Raw genomic sequence first — 18,146 nt, 5'->3', positions numbered from 1 at the left:
AGATTCAGGAAAACTACAGGTAGTTTTTCCTCACCGAAAATAATACCCCTTTTTGGTGGTACTCGTATTATCAGAAATGTGTAAAACATTTTTCATTGCCTCAATCATGTAACGTGTGGCCCTACTGGAAGTCACATTTGTCTCTTCACCGTCGACACTGGAGTCAGTATCCGTGTCGGCGTCTATATCTGCCATCTGAGGTAACGGGCGCTTTAGAGCCCCTGACGGCCTATGAGACGTCTGGACAGGCACAAGCTGAGTAGCCGGCTGTCTCATGTCAACCACTGTCTTTTATACAGAGCTGACACTGTCACGTAATTCCTTCCAACAGTTCATCCACTCAGGTGTCGACCCTCTAGGGGGTGACATCACTATTACAGGCAATCTGCTCCGTCTCCACATCATTTTTCTCCTCATACATGTCGACACAAAAGTACCGACATACAGCACACACACAGGGAATGCTCTGATAGAGGACAGGACCCCACTAGCCCTTTGGGGAGACAGAGGGAGAGTTTGCCAGCACACACCAGAGCGCTATATATATATATATATATATATATATATATACACAGGGATAACCTTATATAAGTGTTTTTCCCCTTATAGCTGCTGTATAGTTAATACTGCGCCTAATTAGTGCCCCCCTCTCTTTTTTAACCCTTTCTGTAGTGTAGTGACTGCAGGGGAGAGCCAGGGAGCTTCCCTCCAACGGAGCTGTGAGGGAAAATGGCGCCAGTGTGCTGAGGAGATAAGGCCGCCGATAAGGGGGCGGAGCCTATCTCCCGTTTTTCTATGTATTCTGGCAGGGGTTAAATGCATCCATATAGCCCAGGAGCTATATGTGATGCATTTTTTGCCATCCAAGGTGTTTTTATTGCGTCTCAGGGCGCCCCCCCCCAGCGCCCTGCACCCTCAGTGACCGAAGTGTGAAGTGTGCTGAGAGCAATGGCGCACAGCTGCAGTGCTGTGCGCTACCTTGTTGAAGACAGGACGTCTTCTGCCGCCGATTTTCCGGACCTCTTCTGCCTTCTGGCTCTGTAAGGGGGCCGGCGGCGCGGCTCTGGGACCCATCCAAGCTGGGCCTGTGATCGTCCCTCTGGAGCCAATGTCCAGTAGCCTAAGAAGCCCAATCCACTCTGCACGCAGGTGAGTTCGCTTCTTCTCCCCTTAGTCCCTCGATGCAGTGAGCCTGTTGCCAGCAGGTCTCACTGAAAATAAAAAACCTAATCTAAAACTTTCACTAAGAAGCTCAGGAGAGCCCCTAGTGTGCACCCTTCTCGTTCGGGCACAGAGATCTAACTGAGGCTTGGAGGAGGGTCATAGGGGGAGGAGCCAGAGCACACCAGATAGTCCTAAAGCTTTCTTTAGATGTGCCCAGTCTCCTGCGGAGCCGCTATTCCCATGGTCCTTACGGAGTCCCCAGCATCCACTTAGGACGTTAGAGAAAGTGGGCCTTTGTGCAGCACCCGTGAGGGTGTAAATCGCTTTCAGACAACCCTCCATACGTTTATCCGTAGGCTCTTTTAGAGACGTGACGGTGGTGACCGGTAGAGCTGAGGAAACCACCATCCTAGCCACATGTGAGTCCACTGGAGGAGGCGTTTCCCAATTTTTAGACAGCTCCGGCGCGAGGGGATAGCGAGCCAGCATCTTCTTTTGAGGCACAAACTTCGTACCCGGGTTTTCCCAGGGTTCCTGACGTATATCAATTAGGTGGTCAGAGTGAGGTAAAACTTGTTTAATCACCTTCTGACGCTTGAACCTATCTGGTTTCTTAGGAGGAACGGATGGCTCGGGATCATCCGTAATCTGTAAAATTAACTTAATAGCCTCCAAAAGATCAGGAACATCCACATGTGAATCACCCTCCCCATCAGCCGTATCTGAGTCAGAACCTGTGGGGTCAGTGTAAGTGCAGTCTTCATCCGACGAGGTGTCAGTGACAGCAGTGGATTGTGAGGAGACAAGCGCTCGCTTAGAGGACCGCATGGATGTAGGCGAGCGATGGTCAGACTTTTTAGTAGTCAGGGACTGGTTCAACTTCTTTATTTGAGCAGATAAATCGTCCGCCCACAGCGGGTTAGCTGCAGGAACCACAAACGGTTGCACTGGCATTGGGGGTCCCATAGGGGGTATTAGTTTATGAACTAGCGTATGCAGAAGCGTGGAAAAAGCGGCCCACGGCGGGTCATTATTTGCCCCCGTTGCCACCGTCCCACTGGGGGGCAAGGAGCCCCCAGAACCAGAGCCCAAAGCTGCTATATTCTCCTCATAGGTATCTGCGGCTTCAGCAACACCGGCAGTGTGTTCAGCCCCAGAACCGTTACCCTCAGAAGCAGACATGATATAACTTGCAGTATCAGGTAACACAGTATAATTTGTCAGCAGCACAATACCTCTAGCCCAAACCCCTGCGCAGTGTAGTCAGCACCAGCAGAGATAAAGGAGAGATATGGTGACTAAATCTGAGAAAAATACGTAATACAGTATATCTTTGTGAAAATCCTATATTAGATAAAACCCGACGCACCAAGCCCCCTCAGGTTATAGAATATAGGGATAGCAATTTGAGTGAAAGACACGAAATGGACACCACTCAGCTATCAAATGCACACACAAATAGTCACAGTTTGTACAATGCAGAGGTTATTACTTACAATAATACTGGCCTGAACTAGCTTACACAGCTATATAACAATAGATATAACAGTACACAGTAAGAACTGGATGTATATCACAGGGTAATTGTACTAGGAAACCCTGACTAAATGCACTCTTTCTTCACTAACACTGACTAAAAAAGGCAGGTAGAATACTTAAGTGTCTTGTAAAGTCACAGCACTGACAACCAGGCGGCTTTACATAGTAGGATTTGCCCAAGCATTCCCAGGAACAGTGAGCTGAGGGATAATGGCGCCGCAGACACTGCAAGGGAGTGAGGGAGAGACAGATGTGCAGCTCCAGGGCGGGAACATTTGCAGAAAATGGCGCCCTGGGGCTGGGGGAGGGGCTTCAGGTCCAAGCTCTATCCCCCTGCTGGCAAAACCACCGGGTACTACGGGCTCTAATAAAACGGTTTATAGAGAAAACCTGACCTGTCCCATGCCCTGGTGATCTAGTGGGATCGCCTGTACTGCCACAGTGTCCACTGCCAGCGCGCGTGGCCCGCCTCCCACTGACCGCGCCGGATCACGATAAAGACCATGTCCCGCAAGCGAGACCCACTGACCACCTCCCGAAGCGCGGCCACGCGATCCCGGAGAGCCCCCGTCGTGTGTGCCTGACATGAAGAAAACCGGAGCCTCCTGCTGTAGTTACCCGGCAACCAGAACTCGGGAGTGTACAGCGCCGCTGGGGAGAGCCGGAGCTGCAGCCGTGAATGTCCACTGACATGTAACACTGCTGCTGCCCTTGAAGTCTTCACTTTTTTCCTCAGAAAAAAAGCTCTTCTTAGGGCTGCTTGGAGCAGCCCCTCTGTTAAGTGCCTGCTACTGCAGCACCAACTACAAAACTGAGATCCTGTGCAGGGAGGCAGGGTGATATAGGAGGCGGCGCTATGCATTCTGGGAACAGTCAAAGCTTTGAGCCTGTTGGTGCCTCGGATCAAGATCCTACTCTACACCCCCATTGTCCATTCCTTGTGGAGCCCAGTGTACCCCGCAGCAGAAAATACAGCACATTGCTGTTACTAAGACAAAAGAACTGCCAAGAAAAGCAAAAGGAAGTTCTTTGATATAAGAATCCTTTGCATATTCCAATGTATTCTTACATGGCATCTACAATAATTTTCACACAGGGAATTAAAGTATGTCAGTGAGTCCTAGAAAAGCTGAGGCTGGCAGGATCATCTGAAACTTAATGATGAATTTTAGTATACAGGGAATTCGTTACAGACTCCATTTATAACACTACTGGAATATATGCCAATGTTATTAGCCACACTAAGGAAGTACTCAAAGTATCTAAAGTGGTGTTTTACACTATCGTGGCTTCAGACCGCATATAACTGACATGCCTCATAACATGAAGTGATGGCATAACAGTGATTAGAGACACAGAGTGCCGACTGCTCATAGCAAGCCCTGGTCACATCTGCCCTCTCCTGCATCTGCATTTTACAGTACTTACTAGTCAAAAAATCATGGCATGTGTGGAAGTTTGCTTGTAAAAGAAAACACTGAGGGGAAGTGGAGGAAGTCTAGAGGTTGTATGTCCCAGCAAAACCTAGGAGATAGCAATCACCGAGGCAGATTAAGCTAGAAGTAATAAAGCAGTGATAAGTAGAAGGAGATAATGGCACCAGCCAATCAGCACCTGTCATTTTTCAAACACAATGATTGGATGGTGCGTTATCACCTTCCACTTATCACTTCGACAGGCTTAATACATCTGCCTTTGGTATATCATCAGTGTTAATAAGTGCTCATTAGTCGGGTTATATTCTTTTATGTTAAGAAAAAAAAATTAAAATTAAAAGCCCACTAAACAATACAAAAGTTTGGAACAATATTGGCCAGCCCAAATAACAAACATTAAAATTGATTTGGTTAAGAGATCCACTAAAAGCACAAACATAAGAAAAAGCTAACCAAACTATTAAAAAAATAAAAAATAAATAATAGGTGAAACATGGGTGAGTTACAGAACAGAGAGACTTAACGTAAATTAAATGAGTGTTAATGTAGCTGCTTTATATGGGGGTGCAATAACAAGTGAATGATGTGCTCTCCCCCAGATCACGTGTTATACAAGTTGAGTCTTCCATATCCAGAATTCCGATATACAATTCTTTTTTTAGCCTGACTAAGAAAGTGACACCTTTGCTTTCTAAAGGTTCAATGTACACTAACATTGTTTCATGCATAAATTGAAAATATTGTATAAAACCATCTTCAGGCTGTGTGTATAAGCGGCATAAGAAACAAATGCATTTCCTGTTTAGACTTGGGTCCCATCCCCAAGGTCTCATTACAGCATGCAAATATTCCAAAATATGGAGCCAAGTGTTCCGGATATGGGAGACTCCACCTGTATTCTGTCGGAAAGTCGCTTATAATTGAATCTATTCTTAACTAACACTCGACTAAATAACTAGGGCACACATATACTGAAACTGCCTATATACTGAGGGTATGTGAATGTATACAATTGCTGGAGTTAGGAGATTCTTTAACTCAACGGACTGATATGTATTTAGATGATCATTGGTCTTTCAAAGCTAGCAATTCAGCAGTACAGTAAGCAGGCTTTTAGTGGCTTGTTGTCTGAGAAATAACAGCTTCCTCAGTTTAAACAAGTTTACCATTCTGCACATTACTCCACTGATTGCAGGTAAACCCTATAGTGTATAGAAGTAGAAGCAGGAAGGAAAGGAGCTGCACTGACTCCAAACAGTCTAAAACTAACCAAGTAAAGCATTTTAATATAATCGTAACAAACAAATAATTCAGAAGAGGAATTAAAATGGTGCTGAAATAAAATTCAGCAACAAAAGTATGGGTTTGATATAGGACTTGCAATATTGTTAACAGGCAGCAGTCACTGTCAGCAACACTGCTCCAATTCAGAGATTAATCCCAAAATAAATTTTATAAACTTTAAAAAAAAAATTAACTTTGATAAAAATAAGATTTTACTCACCGGTAAATCTATTTCTCGTAGTCCGTAGTGGATGCTGGGAACTCCGAAAGGACCATGGGGAATAGCGGCTCCGCAGGAGACTGGGCACAACTAAAGAAAGCTTTTAGGTCACCTGGTGTGCACTGGCTCCTCCCACTATGACCCTCCTCCAAGCCTCAGTTAGGACACTGTGCCCGGACGAGCTGACATAAGGAAGGATTTTGAATCCCGGGTAAGACTCTTACCAGCCACACCAATCACACCGTATAACTCGTGATACCATACCCAGTTTAACAGTATGAAAACAACTGAGCCTCTCAACAGATGGCTCAACAATAACCCTTTAGTTAACAATAACTATGTACAAGTATTGCAGACAATCCGCACTTGGGACGGGCGCCCAGCATCCACTACGGACTACGAGAAATAGATTTACCGGTGAGTAAAATCTTATTTTCTCTGACGTCCTAGTGGATGCTGGGAACTCCGAAAGGACCATGGGGATTATACCAAAGCTCCCAAACGGGCGGGAGAGTGCGGATGACTCTGCAGCACCGAATGAGAGAACTCAAGGTCCTCCTCAGCCAGGGTATCAAATTTGTAGAATTTTGCAAACGTGTTTGCCCCTGACCAAGTAGCAGCTCGGCAAAGTTGTAAAGCCGAGACCCCTCGGGCAGCCGCCCAAGATGAGCCCACCTTCCTTGTGGAATGGGCTTTTACTGATTTAGGATGCGGCAGTCCAGCCGCAGAATGCGCCAGCTGAATTGTGCTACAAATCCAGCGAGCAATAGTCTGCTTAGAAGCAGGAGCACCCAGCTTGTTGGGTGCATACAGGATAAATAGCGAGTCAGTTTTCCCGACTCTAGCCGTCCTGAAAACATACATTTTCAAGGCCCTGACTACGTCCAGCAACTTGGAATCCTCCAAGTCCCTAGTAGCCGCAGGCACCACAATAGGTTGGTTCAAGTGAAAAGCTGATACCACCTTAGGGAGAAACTGGAGACGAGTCCTCAATTCTGCCCTATCCATATGGAAAAATCAGATAAGGGCTTTTACATGACAAAGCCGCCAATTCTGACACACGCCTGGCTGAAGCCAAGGCCAATAACATGACCACTTTCCAAGTGAGATATTTTAGATCCACGGTTTTAAGTGGCTCAAACCAATGTGATTTTAAGAAACTCAACACCACGTTGAGATCCCAAGGTGCCACTGGAGGCACAAAAGGGGCTGAATATGCAGCACTCCCTTAACAAACGTCTGAACTTCAGGTAGTGAAGCTAGTTCTTTCTGGAAGAAAAAAATCGACAGAGCCGAGATCTGTACCATAATGGAGCCTAATTTCAGGCCCATAGTCACTCCTGCTTGTAGGAAATGCAGAAATCGACCCAGCTGAAATTCCTCTGTTGGGGCCTTTTTGGCCTCACACCAAGCAACATACATCCGCCATATGCGGTGATAATGCTTTGCAGTTACATCTTTCCTGGCTTTAATCAGCGTAGGAATGACTTCCTCCGGAATGCCCTTTTCCTTCAGGATCCGGCGTTCAACCGCCATGCCGTCAAACGCAGCCGCGGTAAGTCTTGGAACAGACAGGGCCCCTGCTGCAGCAGGTCCTGTCTGAGCGGCAGAGGCCATGGGTCCTCTGAGATCATCTCCTGAAGTTCCGGGTACCACGCTCGTCTTGGCCAATCCGGAACCACGAGTATTGTTCTTACTCCTCGTTTTCTTATTATTCTCAGTACCCTTGGTATGAGAGGCAGAGGAGGGAACACAAACTGACTGGTACACCCACGGTGTCACTAGAGCGTCCACAGCTATCGCCTGAGGGTCCCTTGACCTGGCGCAATATCTCTCTAGTTTTTTGTTTAGGCGGGACGCCATCATGTCCACCTGTGGCCTTTCCCAACGGTTTACCAACAGTTGGAAGACTTCTGGATGAAGTCCCCACTCTCCCGGGTGTAGGTCGTGTCCGCTGAGGAAGTCTGCTTCCCAGTTGTCCACTCCCGCAATGAACACTGCTGACAGTGCTAAGACGTGATTTTCCGCCCATCGGAGAATCCCTGTGGCTTCTGCCATCGCCATCCTGCTTCTTGTGCCGCCCTGTCGGTTTACATGGGCGACTGCCGTGATGTTGTCTGATTGGATCAGTACCGGCTGGTTTTGAAGCAGAGGCCTTGCCAGACTTAGGGCATTGTAAATGGCCCTCAGTACCAGAATATTTATGTGTAGGGACGACTCCTGACTTGACCAAAGTCCTTGGAAATTTCTTCCCTGTGTGACTGCCCCCCAGCCTCGAAGGCTGGCATCCGTGGTTACCAGGACCCAGTCCTGTATGCCGAATCTGCGGCCCTCTTGAAGATGAGCACTCTGTAGCCACCACAGTAGAGATACCCTGGTCCTTGAAGACAGGGTTATCAGCCGATGCATTTGAAGATGCGATCCCGACCACTTGTCCAAGAGGTCCCACTGAAAGGTTCTTGCATGGAACCTGCCGAATGGAATTTTGCTTCGTAAGAAGCTACCATTTTTCCCAGGACTCGTGTGCAGTGATGCACCGATACCTGTTTTGGTTTCAGGAGGTCTCTGACTAGAGATGACAGCTCCTTGGCTTTCTCCTGCGGGAGAAACACTTTTTTCTGTTCTGTGTCCAGAACCATCCCCAGGAACAGTAGGCGTGTGGTAGGAACCAGCTGTGACTTTGGAATGTATAGAATCCATCCGTGCTGTTGTAGCACTTCCCGAGATAGTGCTACTCCGACCAACAACTGCTCCTTAGACCTCGCCTTTATAAGGAGATTGTCCAAGTACGGGATAATTAAAACTTCCTTTCTCGAAGGAGTATAATCATTTCTGCCATTACCTTGGTAAAGACCCTCGGTGCCGTGGACAGTCCAAACGGCAGTGTTTGGAATTGGTAATGGCAATCCTGTACCACAATCTGAGGTACTCCTGGTGAGGATGGTAAATGGGGACATGTAGGTAAGCCTCCTTGATGTCCAGGGATACCATGTAATCCCCCTCCTCCAGGCTTGCAATAATCGCCCTGAGCGATTCCATCTTGAACTTGAATTTTTTTATGTATGTGTTCAAGGATTTCAAACATAAAATGGGTCTCACCGAACCGTCCGGTTTCGGTACCACAAACAGTGTGGAATAGTAACCCCGTCCTTGTTGAAGTAGGGGCACCTTGACTATCACCTGCTGGGAATACAGCTTGTGAATTGCCTCTAGCACAGTCTCCCTGCCTGAGGGAGTTGTCGGCAAGGCAGATTTGAGGAAACGGCGGAGGGGGAGACGCCTCGAATTCCAGCTTGTACCCCTGAGATACTACTTGAAGGATCTAGGGATCCACCTGTGAGTGAGCCCACTGATCGCTGAAATTTTTGAGGCGGCCCCCCACCGTACCTGACTACGCCTGTGGAGCCCCCCCGTCATGCGGTGGACTCAGAGGAAGCGGGGGAAGAATTTTGATTCTGGGAACTGGCTGACTGGTGCAGCTTTTTCCCTCTTCCCTCGTTTTACACGCTTGCATTTCTGAAGCTGAAAAGACTGTACCTGATAATACAGTGCTTTCTGAGGCTGTGAGGAAACCTGAGGTAAAAATGTTTTCTTCCCAGCTGTTGCTGTGGATACGAGGTCCCAGAGACCATCCCCAAACAATTCCTCACCCTTATAAGGCTCTATGTGCCTTTTAAAGTCAGCATCACCTGTCCAGTGTCGGGTCTCTGACCGAATGGACATTGCATTAATTCTGGATGCCAGCCGGCAAAACATCCCTCTTTGCATCCCTCATATATAAGACGACGTCTTATGTTCGCAAAATAGTATCCTTATTTGACAGGGTTACAGACCACGCTGCAGCAGCACTATCTGCAGGTCTCAGTCTAGTACCTGAGTGTGTAAATACAGACTTCAGGATAGCCTCCTGCTTTTTATCAGCAGGTACCTTCAAAGTGGCCGTATCCTAAGACGGCAGTGCCACCTTTTTTGACAAACGTGTGAGCGCCTTATCCACCCTAGGGGATATCTCCCAGCGTAACTTATCCTCTGGCGGGAAAGGGTACGCCATCAGTAACTTTTAGAAATTACCAGTTTCTTATCGGGGGAACCCACGCTTTTTCACACTTCATTCACTCATTTGATGGGGGAACAAAACACTGCCTGCTTTTTCTCCCCAAACATAAAACCCTTTTTTAGTGGTACTTGGGTTAATGGGGCAGATGTATTAACCTGGAGAAGGGATAAAGAAGTGATAAGCCAGTGAGATGTGCAAGGTGATAAAGGCACCAGCCAATCAGATCCTAACTGTTAATTTACATATTGGAGCTGATTGGCTGGTGTCTTTATCACCTTGCACATATCACTGGTTTATCACTTCCTTATGCCTTCTCCAGGTTAATACATCTGCCCCAATGTCAGAAATGTGTAACACATTTTTTATTGCCGGGATCATGTAACGGATGTTCCTAGTGGATTGTGTATATGTCTCAACCTCGTCGACACTGGAGTCAGACTCCGTGTCGACATCTGTGTCTGCCATCTGAGGGAGCGGGCGTTTTTGAGCCCCTGATGGCCTTTGAGACGCCTGGGCAGGCGCGGGCTGAGAAGCCGGCTGTCCCATAGCAGTTACGTCATCCAGCCTTTTATGTAAGGAGTTGACACTGTCGGTTTATACCTTCCACCTATCCATCCACTCTGGTGTCGGCCCCACAGGGGGCGACATCACATTTATCGGCATCTGCTCTGCCATCACATAAGCCTCCTCATCAAACGTGTCGACACAGCCGTACCGACACACCGCACACACACAGGGAATGCTCTGAGGACAGGACCCCACACAGCCCTTTGGGGAGACAGAGAGAGAGTATGCCAGCACACACCAGAGCGCTATATAATTTAGGGATTAACACTATATTGAGTGAATTTTTCCCAATAGCTGCTTGTATATACAATATTGCGCCTAAATTTAGTGCCCCCCCTCTCTTTTTAACCCTTTGAGCCTGAAAACTACAGGGGAGAGCCTGGGGAGCTGTCTTCCAGTTGCACTGTGAAGAGAAAATGGCGCCAGTGTGCTGAGAGAGATAGCTCCGCCCCTTTTTCCGCTGACTTTTCTCCCGCTTTTTTATGGATTCTGGCAGGGGTATTTATCACATATATAGCCTCTGGGGCTATATATTGTGATATATATGCCAGCCAAGGTGTTTTTATTGCTGCTCAGGGCGCCCCCCCCCCCCAGCGCCCTGCACCCTCAGTGACCGGAGTGTGAAGTGTGTATGAGGAGCAATGGCGCACAGCTGCAGTGCTGTGCGCTACCTTGGTGAAGACTGATGTCTTCTGCCGCCGATTTTCCGGACCCCTTCTTGCTTCTGGCTCTGTAAGGGGGACGGCGGCGCGGCTCCGTCCCGAACACCAAGGCCAGTTCCATGCGGTCGATCCCTCTGGAGCTAATGATGTCCAGTAGCCTAAGAAGCCCAAGCTAGCTGCAAGCAGGTAGGTTCGCTTCTTCTCCCCTTAGTCCCTCGCTGCAGTGAGCCTGTTGCCAGCAGGTCTCACTGTAAAATAAAAAACCTAATTATATACTTTCTTTCTAGAAGCTCAGGAGAGCCCCTAGTGTGCATCCAACCTCGGCCGGGCACAAAATCTAACTGAGGCTTGGAGGAGGGTCATAGTGGGAGGAGCCAGTGCACACCAGGTGACCTAAAAGCTTTCTTTAGTTGTGCCCAGTCTCCTGCGGAGCCGCTATTCCCCATGGTCCTTTCGGAGTTCCCAGCATCCACTAGGACGTCAGAGAAAATAAAAAACATTTTTTCTTTACAGTAAATACCTAGACAACTGGGCATGGGCTATTGGGAATTTTGTACTCTTTAGAAGATCAATCCCTTATGAATTATTTGTGATTTTTTTCTACTGGCAGGAATCCATTTTCCGTAATGCTGATTCTGATGTTTGACCAAGTAGTTTATATAGCTAGAAGTAGGTGACTGGATTCAACACCCGTTCCCTTTGCATCTAGTTAGCATATGCCTAGCAAGGATCTGCCGCATTAACATGGTGCATTTCATAAAGCCCACGCATAAAGTGGATGAGAGACATGAATACATGCAGCATAGGGGTTGTTGATGCTTATGGATTCATGCAAGTCCTGAGGATGTCATATGAGAAAATAAAACATTCAGGGAATATGTTGTGTGGCTCATGGTTCTGTGATGCAAATGAATGATGCATAACATTAGATATCAATGACTCCAATACTACATGCTGCTTCATCCTATGCTTCTCATGCTGGCCTTACTTCTGTTGGAAAACACCATATTTATCTGTCATTCCAAGTACTTATCTTATTTATTATACCCTTTTCACACCGCACAAATAACCCGGTATCCGGGTCGACACGGGTCATTGTGTGATGTGAAAGCGCCAACTCCGAATTCCCGGGTCGTCTGACCCGGTAATTCATCCTGGGTTATAAGCAGTGTTATTCCCGGGTTGAGTACCGGGTCAGTGGCTGCATAAACGGATTCCCAGGTCGATGAGACCTGGGACCTGTTTACTAGATAGGGAGAGGCGGCGCGGAGATGAGCTCATCTCCCAGCGCCACCGCCACCTCCGCCCCCTGCCGCTATGGCAACCGACCCGGCATATCGCTGGGTCGGACAGCCAGCGAAAGGGGTAGGGAGTGTCTCCAATGCCGGATCCCACCCAAGAAGGACCCGTTTCCAATTCCCGGGTGGGATCCAGCATTGGAGATGTGAAAGGGGTACAAGACTCCAGAAGAGGCTACAAAAGGTATAAGATTAGCAAAAGTGTGAAAAATGTGTTGTAAATATTTTGAGATCCTATTACACATGGGAGTGTACAGTAGGTTTCCATTTGCCATTGCCTGCATTAGGTTTTTCTACTGGAACGTAAATCATGGAGTTGTTTGCAACATTAAAAAACAAAAAGCAGTAGCCTTACCGCATCAAACTCTGCCTGGTCATCTTCTGGTAAATCACTTGTTTCATAAACATCTGGCTCATTCCTCGCCTGCAAACACAGCAAGAAAACATTATCATCACCATCATCTTTAGCAGCAGAAATTAGATTTACATTTTATTCATCATTTACGGTTTATAGAAAATCAACACTGTTTGCAGTTGCAAACGGTAATTGGTGCACATACATTAAATACATGTGAAATCCTAAAATAACCTTTGGAGATAAGAGATTGAGAGACATTCTCAAACCTATTAATATACTAAAAAGGGTTTGAGGAAAATTCCCTGGTGGTGTACGCAATGAGAAGCTTCCCCGTAAAGGTGAGTTGAGACGCTGCAGGGGTCTGATAAAGTGAGACAGATTACCAGGAAAAACGAGCACCAATAGCGGGCTACAAAAAGTCCCTACTTAAACACCTAAATAGTGCCGCTAAAGCGATGATCCCCGTTCACTGGAGATGTTTCCACATCTGTTATAAAGAGTAGTTTAACAGATTAGACCTCTATACGGTCATGGACAATCGCCTCAGAGATAGACAGGAACGAGGAGTTCTACACCGATTGGGATTCCTAGTTAGAATTTAAGTCCTCTGCAATCTATAATATGGTGAATGTAGAAGGTTGGGGAGTATCCATTTAGAAGACGGCAAAATTTATTGCCCCTATTGCATCTCCTGAAAAATCAGCTTATCTCAGCCTGCATGCTCCCGATTTTCGCACCTATACAATTCCTAAATCGCAAAAACTGTATTTGTGCGATATTTCTAGCTGGCAAAAGCAGAGATAAGTAAGAGAAAATGTGAAAATCTGCCTATAGCCCCAATAAAGCCAAACTAATATAGGAAAACATTATAGAAGTCTATTAGTGTCCATAATAAAACTATTTGGTGTAATTAAATTGGGTCAAATGGCTGTTATATGCATTTTTTTTAATGTGAAAAAATTATAGAAAGCAATTTTTCAGCAAAGTAAGTGCTCTCATTAAATTTGGGGTACATAAGAATGGGTACAAGTATATATTTGAGTAATTTTACGGGACTTAAAAATAGGATTTTAATACCTACCGGTAAATCCTTTTCTCCTAGTCCGTAGAGGATGCTGGGGACTCCAAAAGGACCATGGGGTATAGACGGGATCCGCAGGAGCTTGGGCACACTATAAAGACTTAAACTGGGTGTGAACTGGCTCCTCCCTCTATGCCCCTCCTCCAGATCTCAGTTATAGGAACTGTGCCCAGGAGAGATGGACATTTCGAGGAAAGGATTTTTGTTACACAAAAGGCAAGAAACATACCAGCCCACACCACAAACATACCGTACAACTGGAGTAGCACGAAACCAGATAACAGTATGAACTAACAACAGCAACAAGCTGAACATAACTGATACTGGTTATTTTCGGTTACATGTGCGTTGTGTATCAACCTAACTGCAAGGAACAGTACGCACTGGGATCCTCTACGGACTAGGAGAAAAGGATTTACCGGTAGGACTTTGCGACCAAGTAGCCGCTCGGCATAGATGTAAAGCCGAGACACCACTGGCATGCGCCCAGAAAGAACCCAACTTACGAGTAGAGTGGGCCTTAACAGACATAGGACATGGCAAGCCTGCCGTAGAATACGCATGCTGGATAGTCAACCTGATCCAGCGAGAGATCGCCTGCTTAGAAGCAGGACACCCAATTTTCTTGTGATCATACAGGACAAACAGAGAGTCCGATTTCCTGTGACGAGCAGTCCTCTTCACATAGATCTTCAGAGCCCTTACCACATCCAAGGACTTTGATGAAATTGAGGAGTCAGTAGCAAACGGCACCACAATAGGTTGGGTGATATGAAATGCCGACCCAACCTTCGGAAGGAACTGCGGACGTGTCCGGAGCTCAGCTCTATCTTCATGGAAGATCAAGTATGGGCTTTTACATGACAAAGCCCCCAACTCCGACACACGTCTAGCAGAAGCCAAGGCCAACAACGTCACAGCTTGCCACGTGAGAAACTTGACCGCAACCCCCTGTAGAGGGCAGCCAACAGTTTCTGTAAGAAAATGGATAGAGCCGAAATCTGGACCTTCACGGATCCTAACCTCAGGCCCATATCCACACCTGCTTGCAGGAAGAGGAGAAAACGTCACAGCTGAAACTCCACCGTAGGAAAACCCTTGGACTCACACAAAGATCATATTTTGTTTTAAATACAATGGCAATGTGTAGACGTTACCCCAGTCCTAGCCTGTATCAGGGTTGGAATAACTTTGTTCGGAATACCCTGCCGAGCTATTATCTGGCGTTCAACTTCCATGCCGTCAAACGTAGCCGTGTCAAGTCTTGATAGGCGAACTGCCCCTGCTGCAGCAGGTCCTCCCGAAGAGGAAGAGGCCTCAGCTCTTCTAGCAGTAGATCCACGTACCAAGACCTACTTGGCCAGTCTGGAGCAATGAGGATCGCTTGAACTTTTGTTCTCCTTATGAGCTTTAGTACTCTTGGAATGAGTGGGAGTGGTGGAAACACGTACTATGGCGTCCACCACCACTGCTTGCGGGTCCCTCGACCTGGAACAATATTGCCAAAGCTTCCTGTTGAGACGAGAGGCCAACACGTCTATTTGGGGTACACCCCAAAGATCTGTCACCTCCGTGAACACGTCCGGATGGAGATCGTGTCTGCTGAGGAAGTCCGCTTCCCAGTTGTCTACTCCCGGAATGAAGATTGCTGACAGCGCCAACGCGTGTTTGTCTGCTCAGAGGATGATTCTGGTCACCTCTGACATTGCAGCTCTGCTCTTCGTTCCGCCCTGTCGGTTTATGTAAGGCACCGTCGTTACATTGTCCGACTGCACTTGAAAGGTCCGATTTCCCAGAAGATGGGCCACTTGGAGAAGACCGTTGTAGACGGCTTTTAGTTCCAGAATGTTTATCGGTAGGCCGGCTTTCAGACTTGATCACCTTCCTTGGAAGGTTTCTCCTCGAGTGACTGCACCCCAGCCCTGGAGACTTGCATCCGTGGTTAGAAGGATCCAGTCCTGAATCTCGAACCTGCCACCTTCCAGAAGGCGAGGTAATTGCAGCCACCCAAGGAGTGAAATCCTGGCCTTAGGAGACAGACATCTTCTCTGGCACCTGTGTAGATGAGATCCCGCTAGTCTATGAGATCCAGTTGGAAGGACCGAGCATGCAACCTCCCGTACTACAGAGCCTCGTAAGAGGCCACCATTGTCCCCAGAAGGCTAATGCACTGATGAACCTATACTGGCCTCAGGACATCCCGGACCATTGTTTGTATCACCAACACTTTTTTCCTCTGGAAGAAACACCCTCTGCAACTCCGTGTCGAGGATCATTCCCAGAAAGGACAACCTCCTGGTTGGTTCCAAATGTGAATTTGGAAGATTCAGGATCCAACAGTGTTCCCTGAGTAGATGGGCCGTGAGAGCTATGGACTGTGATAGCTTCTCCTTGGGCAATGCCTGTATCAGCAGATCGTCCAGATATGGAATTATGTTCACCCCCTGTCTGCGGAGAACCACCATTTCTGCCATCACCTTGGTGAACACCCTCGGTGCTGTGGAGAGGCCGAATGGTAGGGCCTGGAATTGAAAAGGACAGTCCAACTGCAAATCGGAGATACGCTTGATGTGGCGGCCAAATCTGAATTTGAAAGTACGCATCCTTGATACCTAGGGATACCATGAATTCCCCCTCCTCCAGACCTGATAACACCGCCCTTAGAGACTCCATTGTGAACTTGAACTCCCTCAGAAAGGGGTTTAGTGATTTTAGGTTCAGAATGGTACCACGAAAAGGTTCGAATAGTAACCCTTGTTTTGCATCTGGGGAGGAACTGGAACAATAACCTGTGCCTCCACCAACTTCTGGATGGCTCCTTGTAGGGTAGCCCTGTCTGCCGGAAAAGCTGGCAAGCCTGAATTGGAAAAACCGGTGAGGAGGGAGATCTGGAAACTCCAGCCGGTACATATCTTGAACCCAGGGATCCAGGCCGGACGACACCCAGACGTGACTGAAATGTCCGAGTCTCGCCCCCACCGGCCCTACGTCCAGGCCGCGCGGTTCACCGTGATGCTGAGGACTTTGGCGTACCTGAAATAGGCTTCTGTTCTTGGGAACCTGCAGCAGCAGGTTTCTTGGATTTTGGTCGACCTCCTCTAAAGAAGGTGCTGGACAGTTTGGCCTTTTTTGTTTTATCAACCCGAAAGGACTGTGATGTAGACGAAGAAAAGGGTTTCTTCGTAGCATGTGCAGCTGAGGGAGGAAAAGGTGACTAACCCGCTGTAGCCGTGGAGATCCACGCATCCAACGCTTCCACAAAGACAGCCTGACCTGTGTAGGGTAGGGTCTCCACACCTCTCCTGGATTCCGCGTCGGCAGACCACTGGCGCAGCCATAATTCTTGGCGAGCTGAGACAGACATGGAATATATTCCTGCAGCCAATGAACCTAGGTCTTTCATGGATTCTGCCATAAATCCTGCAGAATCCTGAATGTTACGTAAAAACAATTCAACATCACTTTTATCCATTGTTACCAAATCCTCAAGTAATGTGCCTGACCACTTTACTATAGCTTTGGAAATCCATGCACAGGCAATAGTAGGACGTAGTTTCGCCCCTGAAGCCGTGTATATGGATTTGAGCGTAGTATCAATTTTGCGATCAGCCAGCTCCTTTAAGGCGGTTGATCCTGGGACAGGTAAAACCACCATTTTCGAGAGTCTGGATACAGACGCGTCCACTATGGGTGGGTTTTCCCATTTCTTCCTATCCTCCTCAGGGAAGGGGAAAACAACCAGAACCCTTCTAGGGATCTGGAATTTTTTCTCCAGGTTTTCCCATGCTTTTTCAAAAATAGCATTTAATTCTTTGGACGCAGGGAAGGTTGGCGAGGCTTTCTTATGGTCAGTGAAATAAGCCTCCTCAACCTGCTCAGGTGTTGTATCAGCAATATTAAACACATCCCTGATAGCATCCATCATCAACTGCACCCCTTTAGCAAGAGACGCAGCCCCCCTGAGCACATCCCCATCACCGTCTGCAGTGTCAGAATCGGTATCCGTGTCATTTTGCATGATCTGTGCAAGAGCACGTTTGTGGGAACCTACAGAGGGGGGCCCTGAGATCCGGACCAAACTGCCATAGAGGTCTGTAAAACCAGAGTTGCGGATTCATTCTGTGCAACCCTAGTAGAAATCTGAGAAATCATAGATTTGATAGAGGATAACCAATCAGGCTCCCTTGCTGGTATCTGCGCTAAAACAGTGCAATCCTGATTACATGGAATGAGATCATCCTGAGAGGACAAATCCTCTGCAGCATATGTGACACAAAGTCCCTGGACATAGCTAAAAGGAGACCCCAAACACTCCACACACACAGGGGAAGATAAAGTTTCACCCCCAAGAATGGCAAGAGAGGCACAGAGATTGGAGACCCCAATCAGCGCTGACTGTGCACCTTAATAGTTACACAGTCTTTACACAGCCTCCCCCTTCTACAACCCCCTGGTACCGTAAGAGATAGCTGGAGTTGCT

At 47.5% G+C, this 18,146-nt stretch overlaps 1 protein-coding gene across 1 annotated transcript in view; it reads right to left on the bottom strand.

The window, feature by feature from the left end:
* DCTN2 (dynactin subunit 2) overlaps positions 1 to 18,146 on the bottom strand; it is a 141,185-nt gene that overhangs the window by 107,878 nt on the left and 15,161 nt on the right. Inside the window, exon 2 of the mRNA XM_063952351.1 lies at positions 12,583 to 12,651. Coding sequence (XP_063808421.1) covers positions 12,583 to 12,651 — 69 coding nt within the window. The remainder of the gene's footprint in view (positions 1 to 12,582; positions 12,652 to 18,146) is intronic.

The sequence above is a fragment of the Pseudophryne corroboree genome, chromosome 2, assembly GCF_028390025.1.
Source record: "Pseudophryne corroboree isolate aPseCor3 chromosome 2, aPseCor3.hap2, whole genome shotgun sequence".
Taxonomy (NCBI): Eukaryota; Metazoa; Chordata; class Amphibia; order Anura; family Myobatrachidae; genus Pseudophryne; species Pseudophryne corroboree.
The sequence above is the reverse complement of the archived record's forward strand: the minus strand, read 5'-3'. Positions and strand labels throughout refer to the sequence as shown.